Source organism: Thunnus maccoyii, chromosome 5, assembly GCF_910596095.1.
Source record: "Thunnus maccoyii chromosome 5, fThuMac1.1, whole genome shotgun sequence".
NCBI classification, from domain to species: Eukaryota; Metazoa; Chordata; class Actinopteri; order Scombriformes; family Scombridae; genus Thunnus; species Thunnus maccoyii.
The window spans coordinates 25063035-25084233 of NC_056537.1; the positions used below are offsets into that span (position 1 = coordinate 25063035).

The following is a 21199-nucleotide window of genomic DNA, read 5'->3' on the forward strand; positions in this document are numbered from 1 at the left end:
GAAAGCAAATGAGAGAAAGAGGGGTAGGCAGAGAGCTAATGGTGAGATAGAGGGTAAGCTGTTGGGGCTGTTAAACCTGAGGAGTGGCTAATCTATGAGACGGCACTCTGCGCTCATCTGCTCCGGACTGGTGTGGCACAGTCCGCGAGCGGTACATCCACGGCCCCAGCAGTCAGACGTAGCCTCCTGATCTATATTTCAAAGCCGAGAGTAGAGAGGAATTCAGTAATGAGCTCCCATCTTCTTTTTGGTAGTGGAAGACTCTCTTTGTGGAACTAATTGAAAGTGGCATGTTGAGCGCCAGGGAGCTCTTTGGGGGCTGCACTGCGTTTCAAGGGATGTGGAGAGATAAGTCTGCATGCCGCTGTGGCTTTTGTGTCACAGGTCTGAAATAAACAGGTCTCTTAGAGGAGAGTGATGCACTTTACGGCTAGGATTGAGCGGGAGGTTGTGTTTTTTGTGTGTGTGTGTGTGCGATTGTGTGGGTTTTTGTCTACAACTTGTGTCCATTACTGACATTACACCCCCTCCCACACACACAGACATTCTGCATCTATCCTGCCCCCCCCCCCCCTTAATAAATCTAGTTTTCTGTGTCAGCTCATCAGAGATGCGGTGTGTATGTGCGCACATTTGTGCAGACGTGTGTGTTATTTGGGCTCTCTGAGCGCAGTGGAGGAGCGGCTCAGATGGGAGATGGGCTTTCTCTATTACAGATATGGAAATGGCCTGAGACGTATGCAGTTAGACTGATATACTGCGTGGCATTTACTGAAATGATGAAACAGAGCCTGGCCTTAACTATTTACAGACACACACATCCATGAACACTAATAGCCTACACCCACATGTGCGCACTCACATTCAGAGATGTAAATGTATTGGTTGGTATTTTGCATGGCTTGGCAGGTGTGTGGATTCAGCTTTTCTGTCCAATTGGCCTGCTGTAGATAATTTTCTTGCATTTTTTTTGGAGCCAGTGAGAGCCTCATGGACAGGATACATTTCATTAAGGCTTCTTCTTGAGTTTTGTTTTTTTTCCTTTTCAAAATGCAGACCTGCACATTCCTTAGCGGTAACAGATGTGGCAAATTTTTTGCTGTGTTCACCTGGATCTCAGTATTGCTTTTGGAACTTTTGGGATATCAAAATTTTTGCTGATATTTAATTAGACTTGATTCAACTATCAGTCACCTCTGATTGATAGTATGATAATTTATAGTTCCCGCCATCTAAATGTCACTACTGAGCTGGTTGAAAAAGGGAAAACTGTCAGATCCCCAAACCAGCCTCCTGTTTCTGGGAGGCTTTAAAACTTGTGTCACACATTCATTTATTGCACGATGAGGTTGGTTTCATCTATCGACTGCTGGCAACAAGATAGCCTCACAGTCACAGATGAAGTTATTAGATTATGTATTCTGTTTGCTGACATGTCTTTTTACCCCCTGTCAACATGACACACTTTAAAAGAGACAGCTGCTACGAGAGAACAGAACGGTATTCAATAACAGCAGCATTTGAGAAGAACTCATTAACATTCGGGCAGCTCTTTGTCATCTTGATCCACTGTTTTGGCCTCAGCTGATTCTGTCTAACCGCATCCTGTAAACTGTGAATGAGCCGACGGGAGAGAGCGTGCGGGAGGAGGACGATTTCTCTTCCAGTACGATTTGAAACACGGATGCAGGGGTAAAGGAAGGATATGTTCTGTTTTGGGGTGTGTAGGATGGTTAGCAGAGGAGGGAGGCGGGGATGGTGATGATGAAAGTCGAGCAAGGGAGGGAGGGAACAGCTCAGCTCGGTGCCCAGCTGTGAAGCTGCCCCTGGGGCTTGGGGAGACTGTGGAATGTGGCTGATGTGAGTCTGGGTTTGCGCTGGAGATAGCAAAGGCCCCGGGCGTGCAGCTGTGAGTGGTGATGTCTGGGAGAAGGGTGTGTGCACGTCCATACGTACTTGATTTGTGGATGCATTTCTGTGTTGTTGTTTTTTTGCCTCTGTGTGTATGTCAGCTTATGGGTGTGTTTGTATTTATACATGCAGGGTTGTTTTTGACCCTTGACTGGCCACAGCTGAGGTTCCATCCCAAAGAAAGGAAGAACATTCTGACTAATTTCCTGTTTGAGGGTTCAGGGCATGCTCTCTCGCCTTGCTCACCAGAGACGTCTGGAATGTGAGACAGAACCAGATTACAACAAGCTATCTCCCTCAAGGATTGGTCGGTTTGCCAGTCAGCTGAGAGCAGCTTTGGTCGGAGCGAGCCTGTCAGGAGGAGATGACAGCTAGCTTTTGTTTGGGAGATTTCCTGTCCTGTCCTGGGCAAAGGGTCGGTTAAAGTGCATAGTGGAACCGTAGCACCACTCCCTTGCTCCCCCCCTCTTGCTGTCTGTTTTTTTTCCCGCCACTCGAATCCCCACTAGTCATATTTCCCACCCACCGACCAATTATAGCGCCCTATGTGTCAGGGAAAAGTGATCTGATTGGCTGTGTCGGGGGTGTCTGCGAGGTCAGCGCTGTGTTCATTTCACACTGTGTCCTTTTGGACTCCCTCCAGCAGCACCCTCAGAGCGCTCACATGAGAGAGAGAGAGCGGAGAAGAAGAAAGGAGGAAAGAGAGAACAAGGGAGACGAATAGACGAGAAAGAGAGAATTCGTCTGTACGCAGCCTTCAGTGCAATATGATTTCTTGCCTGAGAAATCGTAAATGTGTCATGTTTCGAGCTTGTTTAAAATTCACATTGAGTCCAGCAGGCACCTTCAGTGCTGCTACTGCTTCTGCTCCACAGTTTGTGCTTGTACTGTAAAACTGTCGGTTGCCTCCGACTCCACAACAAAAGGAAATGTTCAGAGCCAGAATGCCTTTGTTGTGTTGTGTGTGTGTGTGTGTGTGCGTGTGTGTGTGTTCAGTGAGAGGGGATGGTCTTCCCTCTGGGCAAGGTAAGCTAAGACAGGAAAACACCTGGTTAAAGAAGGCAACCATCAGTTATAGAGCTGTCAGAGGACATGTATATCTGCGTGGAATGTTTTTATTACATACAAACCATGATGAAAGCATATTTGTCATCCATTTCCTGGTATGTTTCATCATGGAAAAAAAAAAATCTCTTTGCATCCATGAAAGAGCTGAACAACCTTGTCTGTCATTAGACTCCCAAGAGCAACAGTCTCCAATCTCAGGTGGTGCTATCGGTTCTTTTTATACTTTATCATTTGGCTTGTAAACATGACCTTTTCCCCTGTCCCTATCTGTGTTTATAGGTTTTGAACACGAGGGGAAAATAGAAACCAGACTATCACACTGAAGGGCAATCTGACAGCTTTCAGAGAAACACAAGGTGCACTCCATACATTGTGTCTCACATGCAGTGAATATGGGAACTTAGATCAAGAAATCTAACCCATTTGAATATATGGTTATTTGTGTATTCAAACCAAATAATCATTTTAGTCATTTATTAAGCAGAAATGCCCAACTTGCACTGGCTCCAGCTTCTCAGATTTGAGAATTTCAGATTTGTGTATCATTGTAATTGTAATATTCTTTGAGATTTGGTTGTGATTTTTTTCTGTTTGGCAAAAAGAAGCAATTTAGACAAAAATACTAGGGCTTTGGGAAATTGTGATGCACATGTTTCACTATTTTCTGACACTTTATAGACTAAACAATTCATTGCATAATCAAAAAAGTAATTAGCAGATTAATCAATGATTCAAATAATCATTACAGTAGCTGCAGCCTTGATCAGAGGAGATGTGGTCTTCTGGGATGTTAACCTCACTGTCAATTGTCTTTACGATTGCAAATTCACAACAAGCAGCATCTTGCATTGATTTTTCCCTCTATGTATGTCCAACACAATGATACTGACAAAGCAAAGCCTAATTAAGATACTAAATTTCTCACTGCCGTCCCTAATCACACAAATACAGTAAATGTAGTTAACCTTCCCCCACTGTGCTTAATGCTGGACATAACAATGAGATGGGCAGGACAGACGGTGCAATGTGAGTTTTGTTCAAATTACTATTTAGATGGAATCAAAGCTGCTTGCTGTCTCCTTGAGTGAGGCCACAGCAGCAGAAATAACAATGTCATTTTGTCCATAATAATTGAATCTTCAAGTATGGCTACATGACAAAGATAATGCTATATTGATTGTTGATGTGCAGGAATTGTTTTCCCTCAATAGACAATGTATGGCATATTAAATGTTGAGCATGTCTTCATTGTTTGTCATGGTGGACCATATAGGGGATGGGAGAAAATTATCACTCTCTATATGACAGAGGGAAGAAAAAAACAGTACAGAGGTTATTGTCATTGAGAGGTGATTAACTGTGACTATACTTACAAATGACTGCAGGGCACTGTTGCTTGGCCAAATTAATTACCTGTCATTGTGACTGATTGTTTTTGAAGACATGTCTTATTATTGTTGCCTGTTCTAAGAAGTTGGTTCTTGCTGCATTTCACCATTCAGTAGCAACATAAACGCAAATGAAAGTAATTAAATGCTAAATTACACATTGTGTGCCTGTTTCTGATTTATATGTGGCTCTGATTTACTGTTTGTGAATGTGAGAAGCGTCATCCAACTCCTGTTTTATAAAGTCATGCATGCACATATCCATGAATGTGTGTGAAAACATTCAATTACCAGAGGTAGTCTCATAGCTCAAGTCATGTGTATTATTTGAGAAAGAAAGCACAAACACAAAGGCAGACTCCTCTACCATGACATGGCTTCGTCTGGTCTGATCATAAGAAACTTCAGCTCTCATTTACAAATCCAAAAGCACACCACACACGACTCTATCCATCTCCTTTCATTTGCCTAAGCAGGAAGACCGGCTTCTGATGACGCTATGAGGGAATGGCCCATTTGTCCAAATTCCTCCATAAAGCCTTAATAATCCTGCTGTTGTTTCTCTACGTGATGACATTTCTAATTCTTGTCAGGGAAGAATGCAGCGTGACGAATGGCGTTAAGAGTGTCTGAGGGCACAGCAGGCAGGCAGCATGCCGGGGCAGATAGAGGGACATGAAGACTCATGATCGACAGAGACTTCACCTTTCCCAAAGGACACTCTGGAGGACGTGTGTGTGTTTGTGTGTGTGTGTGTGTGTGTGTGTGTGTTATGCTGTTTTGTGTATATTCTTGCATGCTTATGTGATAGCTGTCATGCATGTATGGTGTTAATTGTGACAGTGGGACATGGGGTCAGTCATTGTGTTGTATTAAGATCTGACCACATCTGGGTAACAATCTGGATCCGCCTGTCAGTCTGTCCTATCCACTCTCTAATTAACCATGCGCCTTCTGCACTCAAGGGACTTGACACACACATTCACCACAAAGAGTAGCACTGTGCATAGACAGACAGACTCGGAGACAAGCAGAGAGGCAGGCAGATAGAAAGAAGGAGAAAGCTTGGGGAATCATATCCAGGGGGTCTCTCCCTCTGTTAAATTTTAGAGAGGGATGGGGAGCTGCTCTATAGGACCTGTGTGAGCTTTGGTTACAGCTCTCTGCGGCCCTGTAGCTTGTCATGAGGCAGCGCAGCCCTGGGCACCGAGAATTCATGTCACACACAGTGGAATTTGATTAGGCAGGAGATGGTATTACTGCCCGACTGGGTGGGAGGAAGGAAGAGGGTAGTCAAACAAGGGATAGTGATAGAGAGAGGGAGGGGTGAAGGGGGATGGGTGGAGGTAGAGAAATGTAGCGCATGTACTGTATGTTAGCGCATGCGAGGAGGGGCGGGGGGACGGGGGGGGGGGGTGGATTTTTCAGTCTGCCTTGCAAATGTCTCCCCCATGTGCTCTTTCACTTGCCCCAGAAATAAGGAACTAGTGAACCAGAGCAGCGTTTATGATTGAAACTGTGCGTGCGCGTGTGTGTTTGCGTGTATTGAATGGCAGGGAGACGTATGTCATTACAACGTTAGGACGGCGTCCCTGTGGCTCCCAGCTATATGTTCTCAGGCGCCGCATTTCAAATGGATTTTCGGTGTCTGTTGTTTTTACCACATATCCAGTATGTATGGCTCCAATAGCCAACCACATTGACTTTGCCCCCGCTTTCTCTCTCCATATTACTAGATCTCTGTCTTAGTCACCCTAAATCAACTGAATGGGACATAACGATGCAGTGCCTCGCAATTTCTTGCTCTGGACGGTATTGGACTAAAGCAACCGCTGGAGGAAACTAGACAATAAAACGAAAATAATGCCCATCAAACAGACAGCTGAAAATACATATAAACCACAAGAGAGGGAGACAGGCAGACAGTCAGTCAAGCAAGCCAATGACATTGAGATTGGTTTGGCCAGCAGTTTAACAGTCATGCTGGGCTTTTCAACTGAAGGGCTATGATAGCATATTACGATATGATACACAGTATATTTTGCAGTTTTGACTTGGGCTCTGGACTCTGGGCTGCCCGGCCGTGGCTTGCCCTGTGCTGGACAGATTGTCTGGCTTTTCTTTTGATTGTATGTCAGTCTCATATGGAGCCAAGTGAGAGGTTTAAGCCTAGCTCTCTGAATCCCTAGTACACTCTAATTTGCTGAAGTGATCAAGGCTTCGGTTTAAGTATCCCTCAGCCACAAGCAGACACAATCTCATCTGCCTGACTGACCGCCTGCACCCGTCTGCACAGTGTGTCTCGCTGCCCGTTCTGCTGCCTTCCTGTCAGCCTCTCAACCATCCTGACAGGCTTGCCAGCTGGTAAAGCTGGTTGACTGAGTGATTGCATGTTAGAATGTGTTATCGTCTGTCTGCATTTCTGCCTTTAGTTTGGCTTCACCCACTGCTAGCGAGCTCTCCGTCTGACCCACATATTTCCTCTGGATTTGTTGACAGTGGAGAGTAGTGACTAGCAGAGTATGAGGGTATCATTCTGAAGGGTCAGAAGCATAAATTTAATACTTTCCAAGAAACTTGTCGCTGTTATGTTGATATACTTTTTACTGCCAGGATGTGATATCAATTATACCATTTTCAAGTTATTAATTAGAGCTCCCAGTGAAGTTTGATTTTCATGAAGACTCAAGTCTGACAGAGCAGAGCTGCATGCCTGAGGGTTGGGTCGCTGTCTGGCCAGTAGCTGGTTGACTAGTCTTATACTGTCCCACTGTCAGTCCACTACACTAATAGGGCAGGAGAGACTTGAGGCTCCCTCTCGGCGTCCCCTACATCTTCTCCCCAGGCTGTGTGTGCAGAGAGCATCACTGTATGACAGATACCCATCATTTACCAGTCGCAAATTCTTCCCGGCACTCTTCCATTTGACAAGAGAAGGGACAGAAGATGTGTGCGTGTGTGTAGGTAGGTGAGTGTTGATTGAGAGGGCATCCATCTTCCATTGTTGTGCCCACCCACCCTCTTCTTATTCTTTTTCTCATCTCCTTTCTGTCGTTTTCCCCCCTTCTACCTCCACCCCCCGTTTAAGGAGGTTCTGTCCCTTTGACCCCTGCACCAGGGGATGGGGGTCGGGGGTATAGCAGGTACTACAGGGAGCAGGGGAGAGCCTGCCAGGTGGAAATGAGATGTATTACTGATAGGATCAGCCGCATGCTGGAGAATAATAATAACCACAGGAAAGAGGTAATTACCAACCGGGAACGATGAAGCGCTGCACAGACGTCTAAACGAACAACTGAGCTGCTCTGTAGCTGCGCTCATTGTTTGTTTTTTGTAGATGTTAGTGTTGCTAATGGAAGCTTTTGCAAGTAGAGGGAGAAGAAAGAGGGAGGGCAAGTGGAGAAGAGTACTATACTGAAGTCTCCATAGCAGCAAATGCATTGCCAGCGCAGTGAAATATGTTTGATGCTCTATGTTACCTAATAGTAAATCTGTTATGTTATCTCATGCTGCTATGAACACAGTCATTTGAAAAACAGCCTGAGTGATGCCATGTGAGAGAATGTGGCACATCCTGTGTGCTAATATTGACCGTGCCACGCTGTGACAACAGGGCTTCATGTACCAGGTGTGCCACAGTGATAGGGGTGGCTCTCTGCCCTCTGAATATTTCATTATATAAAATGCATCAAAGATGAGGGAGGAGTTAAATGTGAGATGATGACACCTTTGAATGTACGAATGCTATCTACAGCATATTAGCTCTCATTTACAGTTTACTCCCTCTTAGGCTGCTGAGCTTAACTGCACCTCAGGTTGTGTTGAATCAGCACCTCAACCTGCACAAGCATACACGCAGCTCCTACCCATATTTTACATTAGCCTGCAATGATGCATTTGAGTCACTGTAATCACAATTCCTGTTAAACAATTGAGTTGCAGACACATGTCTGCACTTTACCCTATTCTTGTCCTGTTACAGCGAGCCAGATCAAAGCTTTATGCAACTTCATGACAGTCCCATGCTTAAAATGACTGTAATTCTTTAGATGTCTATCCCTCCTTCTGTATGAAAGATCCTCTCTCCTTCTTTCCTTCCATATGCTTTCATTTGCCTGGTTGTAATGCATTGCTCAACCCACAGGGAATACTAATACTTTAACAGGTAAAACAGTGCCAGCCTTGTCAGCGCTTTCAGTATGCCTTTTTCTGAGAGTGAGAAAAGAGAAAGGGAGAGGTAGGCCTGTTTTCAGGACCTTGAACAACAGGAATGTCGCCCCTGCTAAGGGAGTGAGACAACATTTCTCAAGGACTCCAGCCTCCCTTTCTCCACCCCACCACCTGGAGCCCCAAGTCTCAAAATTCAAATGCCATCTATAATATCTGCCTGCATAAATGTGCATTTACATGATCGTTGCATCCGATGTCTGGCTTGTGCATCATGCAGCAATTTCTGATGTGATGAGAGCAGGCGGAGTGGTTGGGGAGATGTAGTGTATATGTGTGTATGTGTGTGTGTGTGTGTGTGAGTGTGTGTGTGTTTCTTGGGTTGGGTCGGGTTCCTGCGAGCCACAGGTGCACGGCAGGGGATGTAACTCCGAACATTGATTTCACAGTCAGCGACCACCATGCAATACATCTAGAAAAGTGTTTCTCTATGGTGCGTCTTCAAAGAGGCTGTGGAGGAACCTTTGAGGGCATAAATATGTAGATGAATACCCCAGAGGAGGAAGGGAGTCATTCACAGCACCAATCCGAGCCTTTTACATTAGGCAAGGGCAAAGCGTGGGATGGAGAGAGGGGAGGAGGCAAAAGGAAGGGAGGAAAGGGAAAGACGAGAAGAAGATAGAGGGGGGAAAGTTAATGGCGGGCTCTATTCTCATGAAGTGCTTTTTCCTGTTAGCACCGGACAGCTATCTCCCTCCCTAACCAGCACTATGTCATAAAAGTACTCTCAACATACCCCAGCATAAGATCTTATTTACCCCTAGCATACATGCTGCTCTTCACTTATTACTGCCTGACTATTGAATAAAACATAGTTACATTATGACCAATGGTAGTCTTTGAAATGGAAAGGAAAGAGATCATACCCATTACCATAGACTGGCTGACCCGTGTGTGTGTCATTGTGCATTTATGTGTGTGTAAATGCTGCAGGGTTCCAGGGATACATCAGTCTCCCGTCTGGAGCCAAGCTAAGGGAAGGTCAGCCTGATGGATACATCCTGACATGCACACAGCCTGTGATGTCAGCCTGTGTGTGTGTGTGCGCGAGTGTGTCCGCATGTGTGTTTATGTGTGTGTGGGCTGGCAGGCCAGCCAAGCGCAGGCACGGTTCAACAGAGCAGAGGGTGGACAGGCGAGCAGGGAGGGAGTGCTAGCCTGGCCTCGGCGCCCTAGTTTGAGGGGTTTGAAAGGGGGGATTTGCTGGCAAAGGGGAGGTAAGGAGGGGGTGGATGGTGAAGGGTGAGGTGTAGGGGTTGGCTGGGCTGGCAGAGGGGGGTGGGTGAAGGAGCTGAGGTGTAGGGGTGGGCTGGGGTGGCAGAAGAAAGACTCCATTCATGAGTCGTGCCATCTCTGGCTCCCAAGGGGACTGGGGCTCATCAATGACCAGGCCAGCTGGGAGGATGTCAGCATGCAGACTCTCTCTCTCTCTCTCCCTGTCTCTCTCTCTCCCTCGATCCCACCCTCCCTCTTTCTTTTGTCAAGGGCCAGTGCTGTCACAGTCACTAGCCTGAACACTGAGGCTTCTCATGCAGTTGGGGCCCATTGAAATCCGGAGAAAGCCTCTGGCTGGCCAGTGGTTTGCACACCGTCTGTACTGTATGTGACATCTATGGTCTGCGCCGAGAAGCTCACAACCACCCTCCGAGAGGCACTGTCTGATGCCAGCTTGAGATGAGCTAGGTGGCGTGCAGCTTAAAAGGTGATAAATTATCAGTGTCAGCTGCAAGTAGCACGCTCAGATGGTGTATCCAAGCACCTCAAGTCTGAAGCCTACCAGTTGGGTAGATAAGACTGTGGTTTTTCACTCTTTGAGCCACAAAGAAACACTGACAGACAGTAATTTTGTTTTGGTTCATACTAAGACTGTTCTGCCTTTTTATGTTTAAGGGCTTTAGTCTTAAAATGCCACAGAACTCTATTTAGAAAACAGTCAAAAACCAAAAATGTGGCAACTTTACATCTGACTCTAAACTGAAAAGAAAGGTCACATCTGCATGAATTGTCAATCCCTCGTGCTCTAGTACTTTAGGCAGGAAAGGGGGACAGGAAAGGAGCAAGGTTTGTGAGCTGCACTGATGCGTGTGCTGTTTATCACTGACAGTGAAAGGCCTGCATCAGCAGCAGCTGTGGGGTGCTTTGCATGCAATGGCAGCGGTGAATTGGTAGGGGTACATTTGCATTTGTGGTTTCATATCATGAGCAACGATGTTACTCCCTCTCTTCCTTCCTCCCTTCCCTTCTCTCTCTCGCTCTGTCTCTCTCTCTCTCTCTCTCTCTCTCTCTCTCTCTCTCTCTCTCTCTCTCTCTCTCTCTCTCTCTCTCTTTCTCTCTCTCTGTCTTTTGCTGAACTGGAGAGGCTTTCAGTGAGAGCAGGCAAAGAAGGCAGAGGAGCCATGAGAACAGTCTAAGTAGAGCAGTGGAGCATAACCTAGGAAGGTTCAAGCTGAAATGGATCCAAGCATAACATCAACATAGCAAATCTCACCATTACACAGAGGGGCAGAGTCCATGTGGTCATGACACACAGCAAGCAACTAATTACTCCTAAATGTAATGCTTTGCTGAAGCTGGCTGTATATATATATATATATATATATATATATATATCTAGAGAGAGAGAGAGAGAGAGAGAGAGAGAGAGAGAGAGAGAGAGAGAGAGAGAGAGAGAGAGAGACAGACAGACAGACAGACAGACAGACAGATAGATAGATAGATAGATAGATAGATATATGTGAGGCGGAATGAATTACCTAACTTGATTTAAATTGGTGTTTGAAGTCAGTCAAAGTGTCTGTGCAAAAAAAGGGGAAAGTTGAAGGTCCTGTGGTCTGAGTATGCATGTGTCTGCTGGAGTCGCAGTGATCTGGAGGACCATCTGATGAAAGGGTTTCCTGCAGCTTTCATCTCCACAACACATTTTGATGGGGAGAATTTCCTTGCAGCTGAGTCAAAAAACAGCCTCATATTGTGAGAAAAAGCCTCCACTTTTTGCAGCTTGTAATGGCTCATGCATATTTTTGGTTGTCAAATGAGGTTTTTGGAGAACTCATACTCATGCAAATAAGGGGGTATATTTTTTGTGTTCTTGTGCAGGAATGTGTGAATCGTGCCACAGAACTGCTGGGTTGCTATATTGGTTTCATTATATCGTAAAAAATATTGCATGTAAAAAACACTATTGCTGTGATGATGACGGAGTGCAGCCTGCTTCTGTTATCAACTTCTGCACAGACAGCATGATAAGCAAAGAAAGTACAAACAGTTCATTTGAATATATAAATAGGACACAATCTTCACAAAATGCGTATTGTTCTGTGTTTGTCAAGAAGTTTATGTCATGAAACAAAATGATTAAGTGATTTTATAACGATTTCTGAAGATTTTAAACTGACTTACACTGTAAAACATTTCTCAATAAAGGTTAGTTGAGTATTTATGTGAGCACGTGCTTCTGAATTCCTTATCAAGTTTCTACTGCTAGAAGGGACACACAACCTCCTTGAAGACCACACCTAGTAGTTTTAACTGTACTTTTCAGTATGCTTGCCTATCTGTGTGGTGGTACACCTGTTCATATGTGTGCACAGCTACCCAAACTCCAGCCAGTCTAACAGGCTGTTAGAGGAGGATCACCCTGACCCAAGTCCCGGTGTCCATCTCCTCTCTTTCATACCTTCAGTAGACCTCGCTGTTCCCTCTGTAATCGCCTAGCAGGCTCCTTTATGCCTCTTTGGCAGCCTCTTGATAGACGTCTCGGCTCATTGTGTGTGAAGGTGTCTTTGTATTGGTGAGTAATGGTGCCCTAAGATACTGTTGCTAGAGTGTTGTCTTGGTGTCTGTTCCAGTGCTGCCCTCCAGACCCCAATAACCACCTTCTGTGACAGGAGCTCTTCACCGAGCGAAGCACTGCTCCCCCTCATTTGCTTTATTTGTGTCTCTGCCTTTCTCACTCCCTCCCGCCTGTTCCTGTTTTGTTTTTCTTATGCAGTATCTCATCGTCTGTCCTCTTATTGTCTTCTGCCTCTATATATTAGCCATAGCTCAGTATACAATGAATGGCCTGTGCCCTCTTTTCATTTCGCCAAGCGTCAGTTTGCAGTGAATAGGGAGCAGGGGGCTACAGTTGGAAATTTGCTTTTAAGTATGTGAGGTATGTTCATTCATTCTCCTCCAAACCCTCCAGCTGGCCTCGGACCACTCACCCAGCGCCCCCCTACAGGCCGATAAAGTCCTATAGCGTCCCCCCATGCTGTTTTCCACATTCTCTGTTTCCCTGGTACCTACAGTTCCAGCGGGTCCAAGGCCAGGCCCCCTTGTCGTTTCTCTCTCCATGACCAAAACCCTGCCAGAGCCCGCCTAAGCTTTGGGGGGGGGGGGTATTATCATGGTTACCATGGCCACGGCAATCAGCACTGGGAACTCGGCTGTGAACGAGAAACTTTCCAAGATCAGCCTTACGCTTCTGTGATCTTCTGTGTCATGCTATTAATATGTCATTAATTGATAAAAGGGGGGTTGCAGCTTCTGCAGTTCAGATTAGATTGAAGTTAGCGATAGTACAGCGGCTCTGCGTTTTTCTCTTAGTGGAGACTTTGCAATGCTCTTGGAGCGAAGTGGCGAAATCTTACCAATAGGTAAGATCTTTGACCAGAAAGTTCCCCCTATGGAGATGACAGCCCAAGAACATCTTGAAAGTGCTTTGGATTGTTAAAGAGCAGAGTCGCTGTCTTCGTGGTTATTTTAAGCCCCATCAGAGACGTACGCTCACAGGAGCTGTATTAGTCTTTCTGACAGGACATAAAACGTGTTGAATGAAATTTGGGAATTGTTTGGGACTGCAGTGCTGCTCATATTATTGAAACAATATTTCTTCTTTTTCATCTAATCATAGATATTTATCTCCTCTTCTACTGAAATGGTCTCTTTGTGTATCACTTTATGTGTGTATGTGTGTGTGTGTGTGTGTGTGTACAACTGGGAAAAGCCAACGTGAGAATTAAGCACCGACATTATTAACTCAAATGTAGCCCACTAAAAGTCCACATGAAGCTTGTCACATGCTCTAGAGAATATTTATGTTGGTTTTATTTTTCATGGCATAATTGCTTCCACATTGCTTTGTGGCTGTGGACCGTGAAGCTGCGTAAACATACCCTTCTGCCTCTACCCGGCACTAGAGATTGGGGCTCAGTGATTGGTGCTCCCGCATAGTCATCAATCAGTAATCTGTAAGGTGGCACCTTGGAGACTGCCAAACCGAGTGATATTCAACTTCAGCGAAAATAAATCTCAAGCTTTTTTTCCAAGGCTGCATCGAGTGATCAATGTTAAGATAATATAACACTAACAGCCTTCAGATATAGCAGGTTAATTGAATTTTGTCTTGGTGTCGAATTGTAAAACAATGTCTGTTTGTGTGCAAAAATGTGTACCTAATTTGTGTGTGGTTGTTGTATAATTAAATCGCATCGGCTTTGGGAACAATGCTAAAATTTATGGACAGTCTTCAGCTCACTCCTACGTACATATGCAGCATAGATTATTTCCTCTTCTTACCTGCGCTTACTATACTGGGCAGCTCTCCATGAGCTCATATGAAGTGTGAAAATAAGCTCCTCTCACTCTTTCGCAGATAGTGTACATGTCATTGTAGTCATGTCACAGTTATGTCTGAAATTCAGTGTCTTTTGTCAGTCACGGAAGAGTCCCATTATAGCACTGTGTGGTCTGATCCATTTAACACATTGTAAAAGGAAAGAGAGTGTTCAGACCCTCACCTGTTGGTCTTTTTGTTGTCTGATTTCTAACAAATATGATGTGTTTCTCTCTCCTCAGAGCTCCTGAAATCATCCTGGGCCTGCCGTTCTGTGAAGCTATAGACATGTGGTCCCTCGGCTGTGTGATAGCTGAGCTCTTCCTTGGTTGGCCCCTGTACCCTGGAGCCTCGGAGTACGACCAGGTAACACATCATGATTGCTTGAACCCTTTTAAACTGTCGCCTGACCTCTAAGCGACTTGTGACTCCGTCTTTGGGTTCTAGCGTACCCATAAATCTGTGTTCATAATTGTCTGTACAGTTGCGTTAATGTGTGTGCATTTGTGTGTTCTTTCTCTGTTAGTGTGTGCTCATGAGTATGTTTGGGAGGGTGGGGTGGTTCTCCAATCCCCCTGACAGCCCCTGATGATTCTTGCGCAGCCTCCCTGTTTATCTGAACAGATGCCACAGAGCCACTTGTCCAATTAGCGCAGCCCCTGTGCTCCAGAGCAAGACATTGCCGAGTTCCCCTCTCTCTATCAGTCAGACGAGGCTCAGTGGGAAAACCTTGAGCAAGTTGTGCTCCATCACCGAACAAGCTTGCCTGATTTTTCACAAACCCAAAAACTTGGCAAAGTGTCTCATTTACAAGTCTCAAATCAATCTTAGACTCTTGAGCTGAGCTTTGGGTGCTAGTCATTGTTCAGCCAGATAAGTCTGGAGTAGTTAATGTCACCCTAGATTTTCAAACCGCCAAAAAGAACATTCATCCTAAAGTTTTAGCCTTTTTTGTCATCAGCAGTAAAGATTCACAGTGCTTCCCAATTAAATGAAGCTTATGGTCCAATCATGCACATGATGTGAAAAGTCTCAAATGCATTTTTCATCTTCTGTCTTGCAGATCCGGTACATCTCACAGACACAGGGTCTGCCGGCAGAGTATCTGTTGAGTGCGGGGACAAAAACCACTAGGTTCTTCAACAGAGACCCCGACTCCACCTATCCTCTTTGGAGACTTAAGGTACACCTGGAATGATGTAGATGCATGCACATATTGCACAAACTGGTAACATCAAGAACATCCTTCTAGGAGCAAGTGATATATCTCACGAGCAAAATCTTTGCCAGAAAAAGCTTCCATTAACATTCCAGAAACTCTGGCTGCGCTGTGTGAGGCATTGATAGTCCTGTTTCTGGCTATAAACAAAGGGAGAGGGTTATGAGAACAAAATGGATCTGTGTGAGAGGATTTGGCAAATGGAAACCCAGCCTGGTGTATCCAGCTCAGAGGGTATCTGCTCTAACCCCCTCCCACTTTATGTAGGCCACTCAATAAGGAGATCCACTCCTTTCTTTTGTACCCTCATTAACTCAAGTTGAACTTTTAGTGTGCCACACAGTGAATGTGTACATAGAGTTCTTGACTGTATCGAGCTGCAAATACTGATCCATCTCTGCAGGGTATGGTGATATTTTTACCATGTCTGCACCGCCTGTGCCTAGGAGTGATCTGTGGTTCATTTGTTTCTTATGAATCCCAGCAACATACCACACTGACAAAAACTGATGATGATTGGTCTTTAGAGTACATAGAGTACATGTTTTCATGTCAAACAGCTGCCCATGGGCTTTTAGCAGTTGGCAGGTAAAAGTTGCGCATGTTTTTACTCAAATGTAATAATTTCCCAGTTCTCCTTGAAAAATTGTAATTGTGCTTATGAGGCCCTTTTAAAACTGACACTGTTGTCAGTTTAAAAAACGGATGTTTCTGAGTTCCACGAGACAAAAGCTGACAGCGGCATTGTAGGGAAGACACAGACAGATTAGCTTGCACTTGACACCACTGCTGTAACTCCTCATGATTTTTTAGCATTTACGGTATGTGGAAAATCAAATATCAAGGCAGTCCTGACCACTTTTTTTTTTCCACTCTTAGAGACACACAGACAAATGGGAAGAGTCTGTAAGAGTGATTGCTCAGCTTTAATTCGACCTTGCCATGTGTTTCCACGTAACAGCAGCTGCGTTGCTTTGCTGACTGTAATTAAAAATATCATGTGTTCAGTCAGGAGGTTTCTATAGTCAACACAGATCAGTTTTGTGTAAATTTTCATCCTTTGAAAGAGATGATCACATACGTGTATACTGTGCATTGCCATGTGGTTCAGAAACGTGTGAATGTCCATATGTACATTTTAGTTGAGTGTGTTTAGTGCAGGGTATGTTCTGTATATTGTCTCAGTGTTCGTGTGATATAGTTTGTTCCTCCACATGAAGTCTCCCCATCTCTCCTGGCTGTTAGATGAGTGTTTGTGTGCTACCCCAGGGTTGCTCAGAGGGCAAGCTGAGTCCTGCTGCACATCAACAACAAGAGGCTGTAATGAGCCAAATGTAAATAGTGAGTTTCCAGAGGGGAAGTGTGATGGGATTTGAGAGGAACATCTGCTTTTTGTCTCCCACAGACTCCAGAGGACCACGAGGGTGAAACGGGGATCAAGTCCAAGGAGGCTCGCAAGTACATCTTCAACTGTTTGGATGATATGGCGCAGGTATGTCGTTTCAGTATCACAAAGCACAACTCCTCTCTTCACACGACCGGACAATAGATGTATTATTTGCTTTTGCTCTGTCTTCTCCTGCACTCACATCCAACTGATGGGACTATTCAGGTCCCGGGTCAGTTTGATCCATCACAGCTCAAGAATTATCTATCAAATATTTGAAGTCCTTTAAAATATTTATCCTGCCAGGGCCTGATCTCCAGGTGCTTTGTAGCTCTGTTGTTATATAGGACTTTACAGAGTGAAATGAAAACATCTGTTCATTGAAAACCCCTCCTCAACTCTGCTTCTGCTCTTCATTTTGCTTAACCGCTATCTAATAACTTACAGACATTCGAGCTGAACATGTGGTGAGGCTGGTTAATGTGTTTGATATGTGCAGTTTGCTTTCTTGAAAGCTATTTAAGCTGGAGTGAGTGTTGTGGCTATGTCTTCACTTTGTACATCTGCAGAACATGTAAGCATGTACAGGGCATGAACACAAAATACTGTCTTCTCTCCCTGTCTTACCCTTACAGACACACACACACACACACACACACACACATGCACACACACACGCACGCACACACACACTGGTCCCAACCAGTTATACAGACCGTCTTAGCAGGACCCATCATGTTGTGACTGCATGCGTAACTCTGCTGGTTAGCCCCTCTCTGCCTGCAGCCCTGCATGTCACCTGTGGGAATCTGTTTATTTAGGAGATCTTGTGTAACACCAGCAAGTGACTTATATGTATAGCAGACTTATGTATGGAAAATCACAGCGGCTGAGCACAGCTATGTTTAATGTCACTTTTCTCTATGACTCAGGGTGAATTCATCTCTCCACGGTGGGAAAGTTCACATGTAGCCATGACATTTTGATAGGACGTGCCTGACAGTGAGATGATAGTAAGTGTTGTTTGGTTCACCCTCGCTTAGCCAAGTACTGGTTTTGCTGGCAGATAAGGCAGCGAGAATGGAAAATTACAATGTTTTTCCCAGGCCCTTCCGATCTCTGACAGTACTCTCTTGTCGTCATGCTACTCGATCCTGCCTCTGATAATGACTAGCCAAGAGATAAGTTAAGCAGGTGAATTATTTCCTTTGGAATATGGTCATCTTGGTGTATAACCAGCAGCAGCAGCCTCTGGAAACTGTCCATGTGGATACTCAACACATGTAGCTACTTAAGTGATGGAGACAATTACGGTTGTCCACTAGCGCCCAGGGCCGCTGTCAGGCCTGTCTGGAATAACATGTCGGGTAGGACAAGATAGTATCGCTGCCTGGGCTTGTTGAATTTACAGTTAGCGCACACACACACAAACACACACACACACACACACACACACACACACACACATGCAGCACTGAGTTTAATGAAACCAACCTGCACTGGTATGATATCCCCAGGGTCATCTCTGTCTCCTATGCTTCAAGCTCTCTGTCCTGTCTTCCTCTCACTGTTGCAGCTAGACTCAGCTTACTACAAAAACACAGAGGAGATACAGCAGAGCTGCACAAGCTTAATGTAGGAGAAAACTGCCTATTTTGCCCCATCTCACTATCCCAACCGTATAAACAAGTCAGTGTTGTGGACATCTGTCTCTATGTGTATAATGGATGATATAGCTGAAGGCCCTGAAAGACAGAGGGCAGGGTGCCAGGAAGAGATAATGAACCTCCTTTCAGTCGTGGGAAATGTGGGGAGGCTTTAGTCACAAGTATATCTAATTTAAGTAAATCAGAGACCGACTTATAGCAAATGCCGAGCCCAGCTAGAGGCCTGATGTAGATGGAAGAAAGTCCGGAACTGCTAGGAAATGGATTCACTTTGATCTGCAGACCTTCAATATCTCTGTTGTTGATAGGAGTGAAGACATGGCAGGAGGAGCAGAGGTGAATTAGAATGGTGTTCAACAGGGTCTTCACCTTATCTTTCTTTTATTACATGCCCTTACAAATTCATTTCTCCTGTCTTCTACTACCTCTCCTACTGAGAAGCAAAGTTTATGGGCAAATCTGCGCATGTCGTCAGGCAGTGTAGAAGACAGGATCGCATCCTGCATGCCTAGCTCCACATCTCCTGAGGCGTAGCCCAATCTGTCCCACTGCTCGACATCTGCCATCCCTGCCCTTACTCCAGAGTGGCATGTCAGTGCTCCTCACGACACAGATGTGCCTCCACAAACAGCCGTTGACATGCAAGACACGCAAGGCTGACCACGTTAGTTGAAGCCCTTCGTCTGTATGTTTTTGACTGACCATTTTCATTTTTATTCAAGATTTGAAAACGTTAAACGTTGTCGTTTGCTGCTATTGAAAGAAAATGAAGTATGAAAATATCTTTTCTATCGAATAAATTGACATATTTTCATTTCAATGGATGATAGCAACCTTCTTTTTCCTCTGAGCTTCTTCTTATTTAGTGTGATTATTGCGGCACGCCTCAGCCGAATCCCAGCTGCTATGCATGTGCAACCAAACTGTGTACATTTCCCAAAGTCATCTCTTCCACAAGCAGAGGACAATGTGATTATTTCTCACCTCATTCTGCAGATTATTCCTTTATCACAGCCAGTAGAGATGGCAAGCAGAGAGGAATGGTTACAGAGTCTGAATAACCTGCATAGAGAAAGAGATTTGAATCAGATTTGCAGTGTTGACTGGCAGCACATCTGATAGCCCCTGGAGCAGGCCTACAGATAAGCGCTGCGTCTTTATGAAAAACAGGCCTGCTACCTCTGCATGGCAGTCACAGTAAACAAGGCTGCCTGTCTGTTGCCTCTATGCCTGTCTCTGTCTTCGCACTGACTGACAATCTGCTCGTTGGCTTAAACCCAGACTAGCTATATCATGACCTCGTCCCACTCCCCTCGTTCCTCACCCCGCATGACAACCTTAAAAGTGGACACAAACCCCAGGTTCAGCCTCCTGTCTAACAAATCAATTCATGTTCGCTGCGTAGCTTTCCATTAGTGCAGAAATCTGCCGCTCTGCCCAGTATTTATCCACAACCTAAGCCGCAATGCTTAATACAGATGAAGCAACACGATGTTCCAAGGCAGCTTCCCAGAATTGCCTCAGAACATATTTAGGTTAAGTTCTCTCTCTCTCTCTCATGTCAGCTTTTTCAGAGGCACTCACAAAATGGTGTCCTTTGTGGAGGGTTTTTTTTTAATGACTAGCCAATGGCAGCATTTATTGGGTTCATGTTTTTTGTTTGTTTTCACATCTCAGGAATAGATAAAAATCTCAGCGGAGGCGCCAGGAGATATTTCAAGTGTTGCTATGAATACCAGTGCAAATGTTTATAATGTCACTAAGGTGCAAGGTTATCACTGGGCTCTGTGACACACAGACTGACACCCTAACTGATGAGGCCTTGTGAGTATTAATAGGTCTCTCTATGGGAATAAGCTGAGGGAGAGATTTTTCTCTGTCGTCTGCAGAGACCTTGAATACTCAATCAGGCGTTGAAGAAATATTTGAAATTTGTGTGTTGGTTTCATGCCTCCAGGTGAACATGACGTCAGATCTGGAGGGGAGCGACATGCTGGCAGAGAAGGCAGACAGGAGGGAGTTCATCGACTTGTTAACCAAGATGCTGACCATCGACGCAGACAAGAGGATCACCCCTATTGAAACGCTCAACCACCCCTTTGTTACCATGTCACATCTCCTCGATTTCCCGCACAGCACACAGTACGAGCTCAACAGGCCCTGTTGTTGTTGTTTACATAATTCTCATTTCGAACGGTGAAGTAACATCTGCCACTGTCAGACGGTATGACACACTGCTCATTCCTTCTCCCTCACTCTCTGTCCCTGCTGTAGCGTGAAGTCGTGCTTCCAAAACATGGAGATCTGTAAGCGTCGTGTCAACATGTACGACACAGTCAACCAGAGCAAGACACCCTTTATCACCCATGTGGCCCCCAGCACCTCCACCAACCTCACCATGACCTTCAACAACCAGCTCAACACTGTGCACAGCCAGGTAAATATAAAAGTATGTCAAATAGTTACGCTGTTGTTTACTGCATTTCCAACTTATATTTCAATACATGTTTAATAGATTAAAGGACAAAAATGTAATAAACAAAAAAAAAGAAGAGTGCATATAGGCTCTAAAATAAATTATGAGCATATGGTACAGTTTAGAATGTGCATTAATAAAATACTGCATAAACAGGATATGTAAGTATATGTATATTGAAGACAACGGATAATGAAGCCAAGCCATTCAAGCTAAAATATTAAAGATGCAGCTTGCTTACATAGCCAGTCTAATGCTTT

At 44.9% G+C, this 21199-nt stretch overlaps 1 protein-coding gene across 2 annotated transcripts in view; it reads left to right on the forward strand.

Moving 5' to 3' along the window:
- Positions 1-21199, forward strand: part of hipk2 (homeodomain interacting protein kinase 2) — a 71703-nt gene that overhangs the window by 35167 nt on the left and 15337 nt on the right. For both annotated transcript variants that reach the window (XM_042412153.1, XM_042412154.1), the window contains exons 3-7: positions 14433-14556; positions 15254-15373; positions 16815-16901; positions 20421-20605; positions 20738-20900. In XM_042412153.1, coding sequence (XP_042268087.1) covers positions 14433-14556; positions 15254-15373; positions 16815-16901; positions 20421-20605; positions 20738-20900 — 679 coding nt within the window. The remainder of the gene's footprint in view (positions 1-14432; positions 14557-15253; positions 15374-16814; positions 16902-20420; positions 20606-20737; positions 20901-21199) is intronic.